Source organism: Adiantum capillus-veneris, chromosome 28 (assembly GCF_014529385.1).
Source record: "Adiantum capillus-veneris isolate H3 chromosome 28, ASM1452938v2, whole genome shotgun sequence".
In the NCBI taxonomy this organism is placed as follows: Eukaryota; Viridiplantae; Streptophyta; class Polypodiopsida; order Polypodiales; family Pteridaceae; genus Adiantum; species Adiantum capillus-veneris.
In genome coordinates, this window is record NC_140958.1 from 95,500,972 (window position 1) to 95,522,631 (window position 21,660).

A 21,660-nucleotide genomic window follows, 5' to 3' on the forward strand; every position below is an offset into this window, starting at 1 on the left:
TCAGCGCTGTGTATGCGCTGTAATTTGACTGTTTTTCAGCCATACGGACGCCAGGATCATTGGGAATCGTGCCCCACTGGCAAAGGACAGTTAGGGGACTGTTTGGGGCTGAAAACAGGGCAAAAACCAGTAAATACAGCGTGCTGAATTTACTGTTTTTGGACAGGAATCAGAGGGTATACGTCAGTGCAAGCGAGTTCCAGCAGAGGAATTGGTTTCGCGCAAGTTTTGGGGTTGTTATGCTGCCGAAATTTGGCCAAATCAAATGGTATCTAGGTGGATACACGTGAAGGATTCCCAGGACCTTACCTTGTATTTTACCCTCCTAAAGAATAAAGAAATACCGAAAGGGGCGCCAATTTTGGGGCCTACAGGTTGTCGGCGTCTGCTCGGAGCATTCTAGCTTCCGAGCCGTGTGTGTATTCAAGTGTTAACTCCCGTCGCAGGTTCTCTTTGCAAAGTGCTCTGTGTGTGTGTTTAAAGTAAAGAATTTCGGGTGAAAGCCAACGCCTATCGCCCTACGGGCCGGTTACATGGTTCCGTTGCCGGGATATCAATCACTTTTTCCTCAAAGAGTGAGCCTGGATTGTTCAGGGTAAAGACACACAGTGCAGGAATACGGGATTACACTATGGCCGACAAAGGGAATGGAATTATGGAAGAGGGTTCCTCTTCACAGGACAAACAGGAAATTCCGCATGTACGCCCTGCTAAAAAGTGGTCAAATTAGGGTTGATTTTTTGCTACGTTTTAGGGTTTGCAAGTATGAACCAAGATGAGATAGGGAGAGGTCTCACGGTGGTAGATTGGCCACTTGATCTTCTGCGGGAGTGATGTGGGTCTGCCAGGTGACATGCTGCTTGCCGATTCTCTGAGGTGATTGCTTGGATTCTATGACGCATTGGTAAATCATCTTGAAATTTGAGCTTGCTTGGTCGTGGGTGGTACGTCAGGTTGTGGAATTATGCTCGTTTGCAGAGGCAAGAGCCTTTTGCATACGTAAAAGTTAAGGGACAGGTTGCAAGATGCTATGGTGACGTTCAAGAACTATCCACCTATGGATGCAAAGTGGATGGAAGAGCATAAACTGTCAGAGTCACCAAATGTATTGCAGCTTTACCTTGAGGCCTTTGGGTTACAGTCTACGTATGCCCCAACCCAATGTTTGCAAAGGAGGGGTAATGATAGAGCTAGCACATCAAATGTACTCATGGATTCAGTGCAACATCAGTGTACAGTTTGACAAAAGTATGAAGGTCGCATTAAGTCATTTGTACATATGTTTTGACAGTCTTTCTTGCGGATACATGCGATGATAAAAGAGTGCTAACAACACAAGATCATCAGTGGCATGTATTTATGGTATGCAATCGAGGACGTTTGCGATTTCAAGAGGGGGGTATGTCACGAGGACGTGGCAATTGCTAACCTTAGTTGTTGGTTTCTTCCAATGATTTTTGTTTTATTTTTGAGACCCTCTTTTTGAAGTTGCAAATGGTCGGACATTGTATGGCCAATGTGAACGGTAGTTTCACCCGCAGACGGGAAGTTGGTCGGCACTGGAATTCGTACAGTAAGAGGATGTCTAGGCTTAGAGCAAGATCATACAGGTCCCCCCCGTCGCACTTAGCAAGTTGGTGGATACTAGGAAGTGAACTCAATAAAGGCATAAAGTCAAGGTGGGATCACCAACAGAAAGTATCCGACAGTTGGGCCACATTGCACTTTTGGATGCGGTCCCAATGAGGATAGATGGTCAGAAGACCAGCGGGAGCCCAACGGAAGCATCTCCTAAAATTTAGGGAACTGCTATTTTGGGCCACGAAATGTGTTCGCGTCATTACCCTGTATGACCAAGGGAACATTTTAGTACTCTGCTGCAAAGTCAACTGATGCACAAGTTGAGAGATTTTTAAGCAGGAAGCCCAATGCGGGGAAATTGCATGTATGAGTGCCAAGTGGCACTTTGTGGTCAATTTACCAAGTCTGGGAGAACAGAACCCGTAACTGACTTTCTGGAGCAGTTTTGGAGGCTGTTAACTTGGATTTTCAGCCATTTCTCTCTATTTTTGAGCTTCCCATGACTTTGCCTAGGTCCAAGGAGCTCATTTTCAGCATTGGAAGGCATCAGATGCGTGTTTACAGGGCGGTTTTGCTGCGTTTTCAGTGATACGCAGGTTTTGGCAGCCATGGAAATCTTCCCCTTTTTGCATCTATTTGTTCATAGATGCATTACAGGTCAAGGGCAGCAGAGGGGGCGCTCGATTTATGCTGGGAGGATGCTTCATTGAGAGCCTGTCACAGGTTAAGAGCTATGGAGTGCTTTCTTTCCCTCTATGTACAGTATGGTGACGGGAGTGATGCCCCGCACGCTATATACTGCTCTCTCTTTCTCCCCTACGTGCAGTTATGTGATGCCCCACAAGAGGGCTACTCATTTGACTGATGTACAGTTGTGTGGGTTCATGCTTTTGTGCTGAGGCAAGAGCCTCCTCGAGCAGGAACAGGGGTAGCTAACTGCTGCTCCAAAGCAGGCACTGGTGAGGGTCATAACCTCACCGTACAGGTGCAAAATCAGCGCTGTGTATGCGCTGTAATTTGACTGTTTTTCAGCCATACGGACGCCAGGATCATTGGGAATCGTGCCCCACTGGCAAAGGACAGTTAGGGGGCTGTTTGGGGCTGAAAACAGGGCAAAAACCAGTAAATACAGTGTGCTGAATTTACTGTTTTTGGACAGGAATCAGAGGGTATACGTCAGTGCAAGCGAGTTCCAGCAGGGGAATTGGTTTCGCGCAAGTTTTGGGGCTGTTATGCTGCCGAAATTTGGCCAAATCAAATGGTATCTAGGTGGATATACGTGAAGGATTCCCAGGACCTTACCTTGTATTTTACCCTCCTAAAGAATAAAGAAATACAGAAAGGGGCGCCAATTTTGGGGCCTACAGGTTGTCGGTGTCTGCTCGGAGCATTCTAGCTTCCGAGCCGTGTGTGTATTCAAGTGTTAACTCCCGTCGCAGGTTCTCTTTGCAAAGTGCTCTGTGTGTGTGTTTAAAGTAAAGAATTTCGGGTGAAAGCCAATGCCTACCGCCCTACGGGCCGGTTACATGATGAGTCTCTCATGAAGTGTTAGGGTCATGTGAATGGTCAACGCATTGTGATCTTGTTTGATTCTAGTAGTATGCATGATGTGATTGGTGACTCTCTTGTAGAAAGAGCCCGCTTGGAGGTTATCCATACATCTCCTCTCGAGGTGTCTGGCTTCGCTGTTAGGTGCAGCGGAATGAATGTTTGCGCTTTGCTCAAGATGAGTGCTTCGAACTGTGCTCAAGGTTCCTTTTGTTCTTATGGAAGGTAGAGCCTTCCGTTCTTAATGAGAGAGTGCTATGATCACAAACAAACTGAATGGACACTGTGCGTGCAAGTGTATGAGACTGAGAGATAGAGAGAGAAGAGAGATACGACACCAGAGACGTTGTAAAACCCTCCTTCGAAGGCCCCACTCTCGTCGGCGAGAGTGGTCTACTTATGATTGCACAAACTGGTACAATTGAATGCAAGTGATTGATGCAAGTCTAGGCTATGTCGACGATGACGACGGGGATGACGAAGTGATCAAAGGGCTGAAATTTGCAATCTTTCTACTGCTGTCCAAAAACGCTATGGGCTGAAATCTGCGACTAGTCCAAAAACGCTGATTTTGGGGCTGTTTTTTGTGGGTCTTTGACGCTGAAAATCTGCAGGTTTAGGGCTGAAAACAGGGGTTCTTAAGGCTGAAAACTGAGGTTCTTAGCGGGCTGAATCTGCTACTTCTGCTTCTCTTCTATTGCTGAAAATTGGCGAAGGCTGAAATCTGCAAATGCAGAGATCTTCAAAAACGCTAGGGCTGCTGATGTCAAAAACGCTAGCTTGTCTGCTGGTGCAAAAACGCTATGCAGAGGGACTTGCTGGCGATGGTGTGTCGATGCAAAACGCTAGGCTGGTGCAGTTTCCAAAACGCTTGGAAGGGGTCTGATGGCGATGGTCTTCTTGCTTGGAGAAAATCCACCAAGGGTCTTGTTGAGAAGTTGCCTGCTGAGCTTGGCTCCTGTTGCCTCTTCTGCCAAATAGTGCTAGCTCTAGTTTGCTTATATACAAACTTAGCAAAATTGCCCTACCTACTTTTGTTGCAAAGTCACTTAAATTAATAAGTGAAAAATGCCAAGGTAAAATAGACTAAATGCACTTGAAAATTCCCCTGATGAAATTTGATGGATTCTGGTGGGAATACTGATGATCATGCTGTGTGCAACCAGAGGATATGCATCTACACTAAGTGACTGCGCATGCACGGTCTACGAATAGACTCACAAAAGTGCCAGATCACTTCTAAATCTAGACTGACTGGACTGATTGAACCCTAATCATGTTGTAGCTTGTCCATGGACACATAGGGTTGGATGTGTCACGTGACGTTCGCTCTTGGTATGGACTCTCTCATTACATGAGAGTGCCTTGGTGTGTTATTCACTGTTCAGCAAGCGTCCGTCCGTCGAAAATTTGTCGTATCTCCTCTTTCAGGATGTGATATGATTTTGGGCATTAGATGGTTTCGTGAGCATAACCCTCTCATTGATTGGGTAGACAATATGCTAACTCTGAATGCCAAAAGTGACTCTCCCATTATCATTCGTGGTGAGGAAGTTGTTCATTCTTTACCTCTCATTTCTAACGTGCAGGCGAAACTTGAAAAGAAACAAGAGGAGACTCTCTCAGTTCTTTCTTCTCCAAAGCACGACACGCAATTTTTGCATGATAAAGATGTGATTGTTCACAAGGATGATGGTTTGCATGATGGTTTTTCTATTGAAGCTAACCTCATTGCAGATATGATCAGTCACGCAAGACTGATCTTGGCTCTCGAGTCGAGGTCCAAAGAAATCACTCAAAAAGTATTGTGTGAAACCGGCCCGGAGGGTGGTAGACATTGGCTTTCACCCGAAATTCTTTACTTTAGAGACACACACAGAGTACTTTGCAAAGGTAACGTGTAACGAGGATTAACACCTAAGTACACACGCGGCTCGGGAGCTAGAATGCTCCGAGCAGACGCCGACAACCTGTAGGCCCCAAAATTGGCGCCCCTTTCGGTATTTCTTTATTCTTTAACAGAGGGAATAAAACCTGTGTTCTCCTACAAGCTGCCCCGCACAATCTAGGCTAAGAAAAACATGTTCTAGCCCGATTTCGGCAGCATAACTGTACTAGGACGCTTCACAGTGAGTATCTCCACACAATAGGTGACTTTCCCGACGCAAACAGACACTTTGCAAAACCAGGCGGGAATCTGCAGCACGCTGAATTCTCTGTTTTTTGCCCCGAAAATGCGCCCGTTCACCTGTACAGCGGTCTCCTCGTGTCCTCGAACCTCCTAGGGGTATTAGGGTCTGTTTAGGGCCGAAACCCTAAACCTGCAAAAACACACAGCAGGCTGTAATTCCCTGTTTTGGGCTCCGTTTCGTGTGCCGGTCGCATCTGTAGCAAGACCTCGAGCTCCCGCACCTGTAGGGCTACTTGCCCTTTGAATCGGACGAGATTTCTGGCGTGAAACCTCTCCGCATTCAACCGTACCTGCGGGGGATTAGCCGATAGCTAATCCAGTACTTGTGCAAGAGGCTCTTGCCTCGGCAATCGCGCATGAAGCCACATAACTGTACATTGGTCAAATGAAAAGCCCACTAGTGGGGCATAACATACTGCTCGTAGGGGAGAGAGAGAGCAGTGCGTAGCGTGCATGGCATCACTCCTGGCACTGCACTGTACATAAGAGGGAAAGGAAGCACTCCATAGCTCTTAACGTGTGACAGACTGCAAAAGAGGCCTCCTTCTAGCTTAAAAATCAGCGCCCATTTTTCCCTTGTGAGGCAAGTGCACAGAAACGTGCCACTTGGCGCATTTACAAGCATTTTCCCGTTTCGGGTTCGTCGCTTAAGAATATCCTGACCGGTTGCCCAGTTGAATTCGCGGCAGAGTTGTAAAATGTTCCCCTAGTCATGCCGGAGGTAATGACGCGAACACATTTCTCGGCCCAAAATAGCAGTTCCCTAAATTTTAGGAGATGCTTCCGTTGGACTCCCACTGGTCTTCTGACCATCTATTCTCATTGGGACCGCATCCAAATTGCAATGTGGCCCAACTATCGGATACTTTCAGTTGATAGTCACACCTTGACTTTAGGCCTTCATTGAGTTCGCTTCCTAGTATCCACCAACTTGCTAAGTGCGACGGGGGGGACCTATATGATCTTGCTCTGAGCCTAGACATCCTCTTACCATACGAATTCCAGTGCCGACCACTACCCATCTGTGGGTGAAACTACCGTTCACATTGGCCATGCAATGTCCGACTGTTTGCTACTTCAAGAAGAGGGTCTCAAAAATAAAACGAAACCGCTTGGAAAGAAACCAACAACTAAAGTTAGCAGTTGCCACGTCCTCGTGACATAGTTAACATTTGCCACGTCCCCGTGACATACCCCCCTCTTGAAATCGCAAACGTCCTCGATTGCATACCATAAATACACGCCACTGATGATCTTGTGGTATCAACACTCTTTTATCATCGCATGTATCCGCAAGAATGGTCATAACATATAGATACAAATGACTTAATGAGGCCTTCATACTTTTGTCATTTCCATCTATTACACTGAATTCATATGTACATTTGATGTACTAGCTCTATCATTAGCCCTCCTTTGCACACGTTGGGTTGGGGCATAAGTAGGCTGTAACCCAAAGGCTTCAAGGTAAAGCTGCAATACATTTGGTGACTCTGGCAGTTCATGCTCTTTCATCCACTTTGCATCCATAGGCGGATAGTTCTTGAACTTCACCAAATAGCGTCTTGCAACTTGTCCTTTAACTTTTCTGTCCTTATGTGCCAAAACTTGCTCAGGTACGAGGATCTCATCAAGTTCCTCAACTTCTGGCTGATCCTCATCTGGCATATCTTGTGGCACATCACCCACGAAGGGTCTTAGAAGACTCACGTGAAACGCATTATGAATCTTTTACGCATTAGGCAATTTCAGTCTGTAAGCCACATCGCTGATCTTGTCAAGCACTTGAAAAGGCCCATAGTAATGCATGCTGAGCTTAGGAAACAGCCATTCCTTGCCCTTCATCTTCTTTAACCTTGCCTTTTCGAACCTTAACAGAACCCAATCACCAGGTGATAACAGCAATTCACGACGGTGACGATCAGCAGCCTTTTTCTGCTTTGCCTGAGTCTTCTCCAAGGCAACTTTAATCTTCTTATACATCTCATCCATGTTCTCAACATATCGATTTGCCTCAAAGATCTTGTCCTTTGTATGCAAAATGGGAGGAACCTTTTTGCCGCCTTCAATAATCTCAAAAGGTGCTTTGCCAGTAGACGAATGCACAGTGTTATTGTACGCATACTCAAGCATAGGCAAATACTGTTCCCACTTGCCCTTATTATCTGACTGTCCATCAGTTTGTGGATGAAACGAAGACGAGAACTTGAGCGTAGTGCCCATGTTCTCAAACAATCCTCTCCAGAACAAACTGGTCATGCGAGGATCACTATCACTGATAATCGATTGTGGCATACCATGGTACTTAAACACATTGTACATGAACAAGCGTGCCATCTGATCAGATTTTATCGTCTTCCTGACAGGGATAAAATGGGCCTGCTTGCTGAACCTACAGATAATGGTCCATATACCATCACTCCCTGTTGGCGTCCTTAGAAGATCAAAGATAAAGTCCATAGCAATGCTTTCCCATGGCCTATCCGGAATCGGCAGTGGTTGTAACAACCCTGGTGCCTTTTGCCTTTCAAGGTAGGCCAATAGAAGAATGTCTCTACCGCTTTAACTGTTGCATCAATGCCACGATGCCCTGCATACGATGGGACATGACTCTCTTCCATGACCTTATGTCGCAGTGGCCTAGTGACACAGTCTGCCATGCATCATCATAAAACCATCTCTGAGGAGGTAGTGCTCGTGATGTTGCCCCTCTTGTAACTGTTCAAAGATTCTTGCAAAATCTTCATCAACAGTATACTGTTCCTTCATGTCATCTAACTCATGATGATAAGGATTTGACACAGCTGAAATTTGTGGCTTTCTTGATAATGCATTAGCCACAACACTCTTCTTGCCTTCCACATGCATAATCTGGAAGTGGAACATGGAAAGAATGTTTGCCCATCGCATATGATTTTCGGATAACTTTGACTGTGTCAAGAAGTATCGCAAGGTCTGATGATCTGTTTGGACAACAAAATCAGCACCTAAGAGGTAGTGCTTCCAACTAGAAAGCGCATGAATCACGGCCAAGAGCTCTTTCTCATAGACTTGCATAGTCCTCTCTGGCCCTTGCAAAATTCGGCTTTCATAAGCTACTACCCGCTTGCATTAGCACTACGCTTCGATGCTACTGTCACACGCGTCACACTGGACCACAAATGACTTCCTGAGATCTGGCAAAACAATAACTGGATCTGAAATCAACTTTTCCTTTAAGAGACTAAAAGCTGAAATCTCTTTTTGGGTCCATCTGAAAGTGACCTCTTTCTTTTGCAAAGCGTGAAGAGGCAATGCTATCTCTGCAAAATTTCTGATAAACCTTCTATAGTAGGAACACAATCCCAAGAAGCTTTTGACATCGTGCACAGTCTTCAAGTCTGGCCATGTCTTGATAGCTTCGACCTTTGCGGGATCCATTCTAACACCATCCTTCGAGACTATGTGGCCAAGAAAGTGGATCTCTTCGAGGAAGAATTCACTTTTCTTAGGATTGACAAGTAACCTGTGACTGTGCAGCTCTTCGAACACAATGGTCAAGTGACGCCTATGCTCCTCTTCATTTTTCGAATACACTATCATGTCATTGAAGAACGTTCCAACAAACTGTTGATGCGAGCGGAAAATCCGGTCCATCATTTTGTTGAACGTGGCAGGAGCATTTGTTAGCCCAACCGCATCACTAGAAACTCAAAAAGACCAAATGTTGTTCTAAACGCAGTCTTGTGCACATCCTCTGGCCTTACACGAATCTGATGGTACCCACTCTTAAGGTCTATCCTGTTGAAAATTGCAGCACCCTCTAAACGATCGAGAATATCAGCAATTCTAGGAATAGGGAACCTATTCTTGATGGTATTCTTATTCAACGCACGGTAATCAATACACATGCGCCATGAGCCATCCTTCTTCTGCACTAGGAGCACTGGGGAGCAAAAGGGTGAAGAACTAGGCTGAATCAGCCCCTTCTCTAATAACTCCTCAACCTGGCCCATAATCTCTTTCTGTTGCGCCGCGCTAACCTTGTAGGGAGGTCTATTTGGTGGGCTACACCCTGGCACCAAATCTATCCGATGGTCCTCAGGTCTCTTTGGCTGCAATTGCAACGGTAATGAATCAGAAAAACAGTCACTAAACTTTTGCAAAAATGCTGACCTTTCTTTATCTAACATAGATAAATTTGACTGATCACTATCTGAGACATCACGTGCAAAAATCAAGTACACAGAAAGATGATTCTTTATTACAGAAGTGATAGCAGAAGCAGATACAATAGGGACTGACTCTCCTTTAAGCTTTACGTCCAAGATGTGAGTTTTGCCCCTATGCTGTACAATGATCTTTTTGTTGTAGGCATCCAAGACTCCATGCACTCGGAACATCCACGGGATCCCTAACAAGGCGTCACAACCTTCCAGCGGCATGATGTAAAACTCTTCAGTGTCCACATACGACTGAATATGGAGACGCAGTTTTCCAATGATGGGAGTAACACTCTCTGAGTGGCCAGGACATGCCAACCCTGCCTCTGCTGTGTACCCCATCTCTTCAGCTTTGATGCCCAGCTTCATAGCTAACTCTGGTGAGATAAAGTTGGCTTTGGCACCTGAATCAAACAAGATGAGTATCGTCTGATCCCTAACTTTACCCCATGCTCTGCATAACTCACTGGCATCTGTGTTGGGCCTATCACCCACTATGTCTGGCACTAAACCTGCTGTGGGTTTAGGCTTCTTGCCTTTCTGGTCTTCTTTATCCTCTGAGTCAGCTGGTCTTTTCCTTTGTGGACAATTGATAGAAAAGTGACCAGGCTGCTCGCATATAAAGCATTTGTTCTCAGCCATTAGGACCTTCTTTTCCTCAAGCGACTTGCGCACAAAAGGATTCCTTTTCTGTTTCTTTGCCTGCGTTCCAGAAGCCCCGGCTGAATCCTTGTCTTTGGTGGCCTTTTCTGACCCCTGTGACGCATCAGGAGCCGTTTTCACAAAGGGCTTCTTCGTTGAATTTTTCTTTTGCTGCCCTCCTTTGTCACTGCTCGGAAATCCACTATCCTCTCCTTTCAACAAGGCAAGACGAGTGTTCGCAACTTCCATAAGCTGAGTGAGGGTAGCCACTCTGTTCTTTGTACAGTAATCGCGAAGCCCTTTAGGCAGCCCACAACATTACTTCTCTATTTGCTCTGTCAATGGCACAAATCTGTAGGAGGTCACTGAGAGTAACGCTTTACAAAACCTCCTATTGTACTCTAGCAAGCTCTTGCACGAAGCTGAAGTAAGCTGGTGCTAATCTGTCATGACGTCGGCTTCAAATTCATTGACAGCCAAGCAGATGCAAACATTTGCTTGAAGTAAACCCAAGTGGCGGGTGCCTGTCCTTGCATTAACAATGTCGTCCACCATGTAAGCACATTGTCCTTTAAGAAAGTGGCAGCTTTCCTGACCTTCGAGGCCTCTGTAAAATTCCCTCCCGCATAAGCTGTATCAAACTGCTGGAGGAAAGTGAGGGCCTTTGTCTTATCCTCGAAACCACTGAAGGTATTGAACTTTACCGTTGCACCACCTTCTTTGTAAGCCTTCGGCTTCTCTAGTGCCCCCAAGTTGTCATACGGAATGGTCTGCAACATGGGCACTGTAGTAGGCATCATCGGCACATCTTGGCCATTCACATTTTGCGTCAGAGGTGCGATATCTGGCTGCTGTCCAGAAAAACCAGCCATGCCAAAATGACCCTGTGGCACCCCAAATTGGCCCTGGTTGCAGTGGAAACCTTGCTGCATGCCGATACTACCATACATCGGGTTTGGCATGATGCCTTGCATACCCCTGAACACTGTTCCTGGCATGTACGGCTAACTTCCAGGCGCATAACCAGCCATACTTTGGAACACCGATCCACCCCCGAAATACCCAGGATGTACCGTGGGTGGTGGAAAAACTGAGTGCATTGCCTGGTATCTAGCTCCTTGTCCATTCAAGATAGCATGCTGACTTTGAAAGGTGGCAGGTTGAACTAGCATAACCTGTGGAATAGGCGTTCTAGCCACCTGTTCAAGCACGGGAGGAACCTGCTTTGGAGCCCCCGACTCCGCAACATGTGAGTGTTCCCTTTCCTCCTGCGCCACATGAAGTACCTGGGCTTGAGCATCAACAAGCTCCGTACGCGGCGTAGGTTGCCTATTTTGCTGTTGCACTGGTGGCGCTTGCAAGAATTCCATAAACCTCGGATTCTGCACCAGCTGCGAAAAGACATTCACCACGGCAACTAACTGAGTCTTGAACGCGTCATCCTCAAGTTGCCCAGTCATAAAGCCCTGTACTACTGGAGGGACATTCACGTTGACAGGAGGTACAGACTGACGTGGCCGTGAGCTCTCGCCAATCTCAAAAACCATAGGAATCTCCTGCCTGTCCTTTGAAGAGGAACCCTCTTCCATATTTCCCTTCCCCTTGTCGGCCATAGTGTAATCCCCGCGTTCCTGCACTCTGTGTCTTTACCCAAAACAATCCAGGCTCACTCTTTAAGGGAAAAGTGATTGATGTCTCGGCGATGGAACCATGAAACCGGCCCGTAGGGCGATAGACGTTGGCTTTCACCCGAAATTCTTTACTCTAGACACACACAGAGTACTTTGCAAAGGTAACCTGTAACGAGGATTAACACCTAAGTACACACACAGCTCGGGAGCTAGAATGCTCCGAGCAGACGCCGACAACCTGTAGGTCCCAAAATTGGTGCCCCTTTCGGTATTTCTTTATTCTTTAATAGAGGGAATAAAACCTGTGTTCTCCTATAAGCTGCCCCGCACAATCTAGGCTAAGAAACACATGTTCTAGCCCGATTTCGGCAGCATAACTGTACTAGGACGCTTCACAGTGAGTATCCCCACACAATAGGTGACTTTCCCGACGCAAACGGACACTTTGCAAAACCTGGCGAGAATCTGCAGCACGCTGAATTCTCTGTTTTCTGCCCCGAAAATGCGCCCGTTCACTTGTACAGCGGTCCCCTCACGTCCCCGAACCTCTTGGGGGTATTAGGGTCCGTTTAGGGCCGAAACCCTAAACCTGCAAAAACACACAGCAGGCTGTAATTCCCTGTTTTGGGCTCCGTTTCGCGTGCCGGTCGCATCTGTAGCAAGACCTCGAGCTCCCGCACCTGTAGGGCTACTTGCCCTTTGAATCGGACGAGATTTCTGGCGTGAAACCTCTCCACATTCACCTGTACCTACGGGGGATTAGCCGCTAGCTAATCCAGTACCTATGCAAGAGGCTCTTGCCTCGGCAATCGCGGATAAACCCACATAACTGTACATTGGTCAAATGAAAAGCCCACTAGTGGGGCATAACATACTGCTCGTAGGGGAGAGAGAGAGCAGTGTGTAGCGTGCAGGGCATCACTCCTGGCACCGCACTGTACATAAGAGGGAAAAGAAGCACTCCATAGCTCTTAACCTGTGACAGACTGCAAAAGAGGCGCCTCCTCCCAGCTTAAAAATCATCGCCCATTTTTCCCTTGAGGCAAGTGCACAAAAACGTGCCACTTGGCGCATTTACAAGTCGGGTTCGCCGCTTAAGAATATTGTGGCCGGTTGCCCAGTTGACTTCGCGGCAGAGTTGTAAAATGTTCCTCTAGTTATTCCGGAGGTAATGACGCGAACACATTTCTCGGCCCAAAATAGCAGTTCCCTAAATTTTAGGAGATGCTTCCGTTGGGCTCCCACTTGTCTTCTGACCATCTATCCTCATTGGGACCGCATCCAAAAATGCAATGTGGCCCAACTATCGGATACTTTCAGTTGGTAGTCACACCTTGACTTTAGGCCTTCATTGAGTTCGCTTCCTAGTATCCACCAACTTGCTAAGTGCGACGTGGGGACCTATATGATCTTGCTCTGAGCCTAGACATCCTCTTACCATATGAATTCCAGTGCCGACCACTACCCATCTGTGGGTGAAACTACCATTCACATTGGCCATGCAATGTCCGACCGTTTGCTACTTCAAGAAGAGGGTCTCAAAAATAAAACAAAACCCCTTGGAAAGAAACCAACAACTAAAGTTAGTAGTTGCCACGTCCTCGTGACATAGTTAACAGTTGCCACGTCCACGTGACATTGTGTGTTTGCATGATTAGTCAGCACGCATTGTTCGAGTTTCTCATTTGTGATGGTTTCTTGTATTTTCGTCACTGTCTTTATGTGTTCCCTTTCCATAGGATGAGCATGGATGATGCGAATCACTCTCGAAAAGAAAAAAGCCTTAGAAAGAGCACGAGAAAGATTGTCCATCGTTGGTAGGTTTCGATCGAAGAGTCAAGATTCGAACTCACTTTGTCTGGTGAATGGTCAGTCACTCTGCCACTTTGTTCATCTGCATTACATGCAAAGTCATTTAGGAAGAATCATATTTTTCCAGTTACTCTACATGGAATGGGTATGATTATGATTTTATGTTGGAAATGGTTTCATGAATTTTCCTCCTGAGAGATTCTTGACGAACGTGGACCTACGATCATAGACGCAGTTGGAGCATTGAAGCCATCACAGATCACTTTGTGTTGCTTTCGACGCGGCCCAAAGAAGCAAGCATTCCACACCTTCATGAAGTTCAAGTATCGCACGATCCACGCATCAGAGTGGGCCGGCGAAGAGTTCTTTGCAGGATTCGAGGTGTTGTTGGCGCACTCCCTCGACGCCATGCAGCTCGGTACCAGTACCTCACTTTGAAAAGGAGGGGATGTGACGTGCACATCTAACCCTATGTGCATGTGGACAAGCTATCTCAGGTCTAGGGTTCAGGTCTGGTCTGCTTAGGAAGTGTTCTGGCACCTTTGTGAGCCTGTGCAGAGGCCGTGCATGTCCAGGCACTAAGAGTAGTTGCATATCCTCTGGTTGCACACAGCATGATCATCAACATGACATTCAGACTTTGTTGGAAAAGTGAGTAGGGCAAATTTGCTAAGTTACTATAAAAGAAACCTAGCGCTAGCACTTTCTGGCAGAAGAGGTAGAAGAAGTTCCAGTAACTTGTAGTGCACCTTCTCAGCAAAATCGGCAAGAGGCCCTAGCGTTTCCAGCCTACAGAAGCAGATAGCGTTTTTGCTACAGATCAGCCTGGCGTTTTCAGTTTGCAGATTCAGCCTAGCGTTTGCCGACCCCTAGCCTTGCAGATCTCACCTACCCAAAGTAGATCCTCGCCATACCGTCGAGTCAGCCAGCGTTTTCAGATTCAGCCCGCTGTCCACAGATTTCAGCATCTGCGTTTTCAGTGGCGTCGTCGTCGCCATCGCCGTCCTCGCTGACACAGTGTCATAGATCAGCAGGAAGTCAGCGTTTTTGCAGATTTCAGCAGTTCAGCCCTAGCGTTTTCAGATTTCAGCTCGTCCTCGTCGTCGTCATCATTGTCGTCGACTATCGTCGGCAAGTCCATTGCATCTAGACCATCGTACGAGATTTTGCAGTCTCAATATTGATGTGTGGTTGTCAGTTCCCGATTCTCTCTGAGAGGGGTGATATTCTTTCGGGCTATGTGACTGGTTTTAGGGTTAGGGTTTTTGCATTTAGGTTATTGGTCCAATGTGTTCCTTTGGCTTGTCCCAAACTCAACACTTCCTAGAGAGGTGGTCCATGCCAATCTCTACGTCAAAGCCAGAATCCTCTATGTGGTGTTTGCATATGTGAACCTTTGCATGATTCTAGGACATCTAAGTGACCTGCGAGTCTTGAACTAACTTGACCGAGTTTTGCAGGAACTGATCGATGGGCGTAAAACCTAGAAGATGAGAAAGAAACAGAAAGAATTTCATTAGTGCTTGCCATGGAGCCCAACTTATTAAAGGGAAGAAACTAACGTCCTAGCAACTTATAAACTTATGTGTGAGGGGCGTATCTCATAAAAAAGGCCGCCCTAGGAATTAAAAAGCTGACGTGGTAGACTTCTGGAAATTATGTTGATTGTACGGACAACTTCTGCAATTTGCATTGACACGTGGTAGGACTGTACGGATTTCCGCGAATTCCGCTTACTTGCTTTTTGACAGATTTGGGTGAGCTTTAGAGGCAACGGATGGACACTATCACCACTATTATTATTACTTAGCACCTCCGCTGGGAGAATTAGGTCCAAAACTCTTCAAGGATGATGGAGCCACGGTTAGGTTTTCAATCACCATCTCTGTGGCTAAGATCCCTTCTCAGTTGCTGGCCACAATACTGAGCTTTTAACACTTTTCCGAGCTCTTTGTGACAATACCTATATTATACCACTTGGCTTGCATGACAGCAGTCGCAAAGCTCATGGATCTTATCATCTTTGAACTCTGATGCTTTCCTTTTCCTATAATGATATTAATAACTGAGCAATCCAAGCTAGCCCTATGAAATCTTGCATTCAGACAAAGTGCAGAACATACTTAGCACGCTCAGGTCAGGTGTTGCTGCACCTTACTTTTATCAACTGTCAATGATGGCAAGAAAAGATGTATATACATGCGCACATACTCTTAAGCGTGCTCATGTGGCACACACATAAAGGGGTAATTTTTTTTCTATGGAGATGGTGTCCTAAGAGGCAAAGTAAATTATGATCTTCGGAAGTTGCATGAGGATGTTTGATTCAAATATTAAATATGTTGCGCCTATTCATATAATGACACGTTTTGCGTCATGCATTGAACGTCATGGCAATTTGGAGCTTGCTAAGTATGAGGTATGGTTGACTTTGACATGGTTTTAGGTTGCCAGATAAATTTCCTGACGGTGTGCGAGTTCTTGTGGCAGACCCCATGTTGGCTACAGGTAATCTGCCTCACTAATTATTCTTTTTGTTCTCTGTTTAGATGACATGTTTGCAATTTTTCATCAAGTCTGGAATTAAAATTTCAAGCGGTTGTTTTGCCACAATAAACAGGGTTGATAGTAATTTGCTATAACTTTTTCCTTGTCTAAATGAGCAGGTGTGACGCTTATAGCAACAATTGACTTACTGAAACAGCGGAATGTGGATCACAGGCTGATACGCGTGGTGAGTTATCTACCTTCAGATTTGTTCATTCATGTATTTAACATGGCTGATTGATGGGCATATTTGTTGTCTCCTTCACAATATGCTTTCATGAGAATCCCCATCACGAAGGAGGACTCGGATGTAAATTTGTAGGTAGTGTTGGATAAGCCTAACCCTCTTTTCTTGGTAAATGCAAGTAGTTTTACATGGCAAATCCTTCGTACGAAGGTAGAATCCATTTTAAATGAGAAATTCATTGTAAGAAGGTAGAATTTGGAAGGGACTGCAGTTCTGCAGTCTGCATGAGGCAATAGCGCATGAGGAGAGAGTAGAGTCCTCTCTGCAGATGCAATGGGGGAGGCTTGCTTGGCGTAGACATGTCTGCCTCCTGTTGCCCTGCTTTCGGCCCTCATGCTTTTCATTCATCCGGCTTTGCACATGCAAAACTCGTTGCCCTCCTGCTGCCCAGGGTGACGAGGAGATGGAGGAGGTGGGCGCAGGAGGAGAGCAGACGCTGGGTAGGGAAAAGACGAAGGGTTTTTGGAGGGGGATCCTCTTAGAGGAGCCATTAGGGGTATGCATGTATGCAATTTGAGTGTCTGACGTTCAGGAGTCATTAGGTTCTTGTGAGAGAATCAAGAGGGTCCTGTTGTTACTTGTAGCGTACGCCTTGCAGTGATTGTCTTTTTCATTGCGAAGGGGTATCTCCCGAGTTTCCTTCAGCAGTCTCTGCCTGTAAGTTGTAGTGATGTTGATATAATATCACTGTGTTTCAGGTTTCTGCAGCTGTTGCTCCTCCGGCTCTTGATCGTTTGAGTAGACGATTTCCTGGGTAAAATCTTCAATGATTAAAGAAAGAAACAAGAAATCTCTCTTTGTTTGCTCTGCCATGCTATCTGAGTCAAATGTGGTACCCACCTTTGCAGGCTTAGGATCTATACTGGAGCGGTGGACGATGCAATCAATGTAAGGGGGTAAGAAACTTGGTATTTTGCATTCAATTCAAAGCCCGGCATTGTATTGAGCTTGCGGCTAACGAACCTTTGTGGCATGATGGGTAGGGATATTGTTCCCGGTATAGGCGATGCTGGGGACCGCAGCTATGGGACGTAGTGCTGTGTTCACAAAGCAGCAAGTTTGTTCTGGTAGCATCTGGCCATGGGCTTCTGAGGTTTCTTTTTTTTGTCTAGAGGATATAAGTGATTGCAAGATTAAATGTATACTCTTGATGTAATGATGTAATTATCAAAATACGTCTTGATGGCGCTTACCATTGTGCTTTGTAGGGATTTGTTGAATTTTGTCATCAGAACACACTTAGCGAAAGCACCTACTTGATGTTCACTGCAATGGATACATGTGTATATGGTTACATGTTAAGAAAAATGAGTGAAGTAAAAATAGCCTTCTGAAGAGGGTCATTTGAATTTTGGGAACCACGTGTTGCGAATTTTTGTTAGTAGCAGTGGCTTCCTAGGCTTGGGCTCATCACTGCAATGGATACATGTGTATGGTTACATGTCAAGTAAGAAAAATGAGCTTGCCATCAGAACACTCAGCGAAAACTCATTTTGGCTTTAGAAGATGTTAATATATGATTTCACCTCTCTCTCTCTCTCTCTCTCTCTCTCTCTCTCCCCTTTGAGGCCCTACAACATCACAATTGTAGTTTAAGAGTGAAGACCAATATGAATATGTACGATTCCATTAGCGAATAGAAGATTTTTGGTCTACATAATTGAACCATGGAATTCTTTGGAGGAGTTGTGGACCATTGGATAAAACTCGTTGATTAGTGCCGCATAGCAAGCTAATGATGGCAAAACCTTTTTTCTTACTATTTCTTGTAAAAGGGGAATTAACTAATCATTACCTTGTGTAGGAAGGTCATGTGAGAGAGAGCGAGGCAAGATGTTTGTTTTCCTATTTAAATAGATAGGGACATTCAGTAATGGGTCACTCTTTTCTTTATAAAAGCCAAACACTTGAAATGTTAGTCTCATTCTATAGCTAATTAATTCTAATTAACCTATCTAAAAGTGCATACATAGTCAGGTGATAACTCTCTCATGGGAACATGCATGGTTGAGATCCCTTGGAATAGTAGCTTTGAGTTGTATATGAAGTTGTAGTGAGGAGCCTCCCAAATAGGATGGCCATTGTTAATGTATCCTTTTGGTGAATCGCCAAAGTTCTTTTGACGAATCGATGAAGCCAGCGTGATGTTAGTACTTGACTAAGCCATGTCGCATAGGAATATGCCAATGGATACAAAGCTCTTCATAACGAATACATAGTGCTATTTGGAGAAAGATCCTAGTGTATGTGGTTGTAAACGATGATGTGAATCTTCTTGACCACAATCTCCTATAACACACTTGTTTTGATGTTGAGTTGAATTTTAGTTGTGATTATTTGATAGGAATTCAACCTTTTAGCAGAGGGAAATTCTCATTGTATTACTAGTGCTAGCAGATTTTGAAAGCATACATAGTTACTAATAATTACGTAGGTTATCTAGTTGATGACAAGGAAGTTGTGTATCTCATATGTAGTCGATGATCCCGCTTTATCATGGAGTTATCCTAGGAATACCTACACACAATACGCAATGATTGAGTGCATTACTTGCGATGTTTATATCTATCCCATAGTGACTAAGTTGTATCCAAGAAATATGTACAAGAATATAGTAGTTCACTTAAAGTATCCTCAAACACGAGACAAAAGAAAATTGAGGGCCAAATTTCATAAGGCTGATCCTTCCTCAAAAGGCTTTTCAATTCTCGTGTTCTTGGAGCTCTTTATAACAAAGAGAACCTTGAGTACACACAAGACAGTGGAGGCTAAGATCTCCATGACCCAAGCAACTTAGTGGCCTTTTTTATCATCAAATTTCATTCTCCTCTTCTTTAAAGCATCAAGGAAAAGAAGTGGAATCCATAGAACTTTTGCCTCCCATTCCCACCCATTAGAAAAAACGATGTGGAACCTATAGGAGTTTTGCCTCCCATTCCCGCCCATTATAAGCAGTATTTTTTTGTTTCGAGTCTCGTAACATCCTTGTGAGATCTTTGGAGAATTTTCTATGCAGTTATAAAGTGGCATCATCTCTTGGCACTTCCTTAGCCATGAGTGCACTTCCTTACATGTCTCATTACCCTTTGACATGTGCTTTCTTGTGCACTCTGTCTCGTACAAAGTAAAGCCTAAAATACATCAAAATTGTCAAAAAATTATATTTTGATATCTTATGAATGTATACCTCTTTAAATTAGATACCTCATTATTTAAAATCCTAATAATCTTCTCTTTAATTTTGGTTATAAGCATGCTAATTTGAATATGTATGGGGAAATGATGCTTGGTTATGCACTAGAAAAAATAGTTTATGTTAAAAGGTGAGTTTATGATATAACAACTTATAAACTCAAGTTGCCCGAGCATTGGCATATACATAATGTGTTTTGTGTGATTCTACTTTATGAATTTAAGGATACACCTCCACCGGATTGCATTGAAGGGCCCTCTAGAGCTTGATGAACAAGTTGAGATCCTACAACTAGAGGCTATCCTTAAACATGAAGACAATATTCTAAGTGAAGTGGAGTACATAGATATTTTATTAAGGTTAGAAATTATCCGCTTGAAAATGTTGGGGAAGCGTAGCTATGGTGGGTGGGGGCGGAGGAGAATCACCATGGTTGGAGGGAGAGCGTGCAGATAAAGGACAACGAGAGAGAAAGAGGCACTTCAATGAGCAAGATAATATACTATTTTCATTATTGAAAAGCTCTTACACATATAGAGAATGTAGGCTTATAATATCCACTATTTTTTCATGCAAACTCCCACTATAAAAAGAGGTGTGTGACTATTTGTCGACGAGTGGTTTCCCCCAAACTAGACCACTTTAACTAGGGTTTGAAACCCAACAATCCCTCCCTCAAGCTCAAACCACTAACAGTAGGCACTTGAGACCATGGAAGAGTTCAACCACCTGAAACAATGAGTAGAAGCCCCCCCTGCTTCCCGCCTCCCCCTTGACAACAACATTAGGGTGTATGTACTTCCCTCGGGACAGGGAACAACAAGAACTCAACCAAAGAGGTCATGGGAGGTCTTACCACTTTTTCATATGGTAGTGTATATGTAGCAGGCTACAATGTCACTTTCACACAACACACAATGAGTACAGTTGGTCTGGTCTGGTCCACACTGGACAGACTCTCTGGGCTGGGCAGTGACACATGGCGGGCTACGGACGGTGGTCTAGTGGACATCGTGGCCAGGTCATCACCACCACTCACTTTGGAGATTGGCTTAGGTGGCTGACATTTATGAGCCATTGGTGGATCATCATCTTCTTCATATATGGTCTAGCGTCGTCGTGGAGTATCGAGTCTATACACACAGCATGTCTTCACAATCCCTGCACATCTGAGCCTCAACACCCCATTGTACCTGTGAGTCCTGGGCTGGAGTTGAGTGTGCTGCCACGCCAGAGTCTGTATCAGTTCTTTGAAATAGTCGAGTCATATGTTCTGGTGTGCTGTTCTGTCTCTATGAGCTCAGTTGTTGTCTATTGTTTCTTTGTTTTCAATCTGTTTTGAGTGAGATTGTCACGCACATTGCACTGAGGAGCACCCACTGTAGAAAGCATGACACACTATCCGCGCTACAAGTGCTCTCATTTTTGGCGATCACGGTGGGACCTCAACTGAAGTCTCTCTCTCTATTGAGGTACAAATCAAGAAGCTAGCTGGTTTTTACCTAGCTTCGCCTTCTTTGCCTTTTGCTGTGCAGGCTGCTGGTCTGGTCCTCTCTCGCCCCGGTCCAATTGATCTGGTCCTCTCTTGCCCTGGTCCAACCAGCTCTTGTCTTGGTCTAGGCCTTCCTCGTCCCTGGTCTAGTCCTTCCTCGTCCCTGGTCTAGTCTCTCCTTGTCCCTGGTCCAGCCAGGTGGTCTAGTCACTCGCCCTGGTCTAGTAGAGTCTAGACCTGTGTTCAGCCAGGGTAAGGTCTTCTTGCCCAAAGCTTGGTTGGGTTTGTGGTCGTTGCATGACACATACAAGGCGGTCATTAGAGCGTCAAAGCGCACAACTGAGTCCTCTGAAGTACGACAACAGAAGACGACCCTTGGTACCTAGTAGAAGTTCACCAACCTCATCGCCCATACCTCCACATACGGCATCATCCATTCCTCCATCCAGCTCCACTTCTTCCAGGTCACCTTCGCAAGTAAAGCTCTCTCATATTTTGTTACAGCAGTCTATTGAGCAACTGGCTCCTGAGCAAGAGGCCATGGAGGCGTTGACCAGTGTTTTGACCAAGGTAA

At 45.2% G+C, this 21,660-nt stretch overlaps 1 protein-coding gene across 4 annotated transcripts in view; it reads left to right on the forward strand.

Moving 5' to 3' along the window:
• Positions 1-17,759, forward strand: part of LOC147420919 (uracil phosphoribosyltransferase-like) — a 38,971-nt gene extending 21,212 nt beyond the window's left edge. Inside the window, exons 7-12 of one of the 4 annotated variants that reach the window (XM_086505156.1) lie at positions 16,054-16,115; positions 16,274-16,341; positions 17,100-17,155; positions 17,250-17,289; positions 17,385-17,468; positions 17,610-17,759. In XM_086505156.1, the coding sequence (XP_086361282.1) occupies positions 16,054-16,115; positions 16,274-16,341; positions 17,100-17,155; positions 17,250-17,289; positions 17,385-17,468; positions 17,610-17,735 (436 nt within the window). In that variant the 3' untranslated portion in view covers positions 17,736-17,759. Of the gene's footprint in view, positions 1-16,053; positions 16,116-16,273; positions 16,342-17,099; positions 17,156-17,249; positions 17,298-17,384 lie in introns of all 4 variants that reach the window. The other 3 variants (XM_086505159.1, XM_086505157.1, XM_086505158.1) reach the window with 3 other exon arrangements.
• Positions 17,760-21,660: the final 3,901 nt, after the last annotated feature.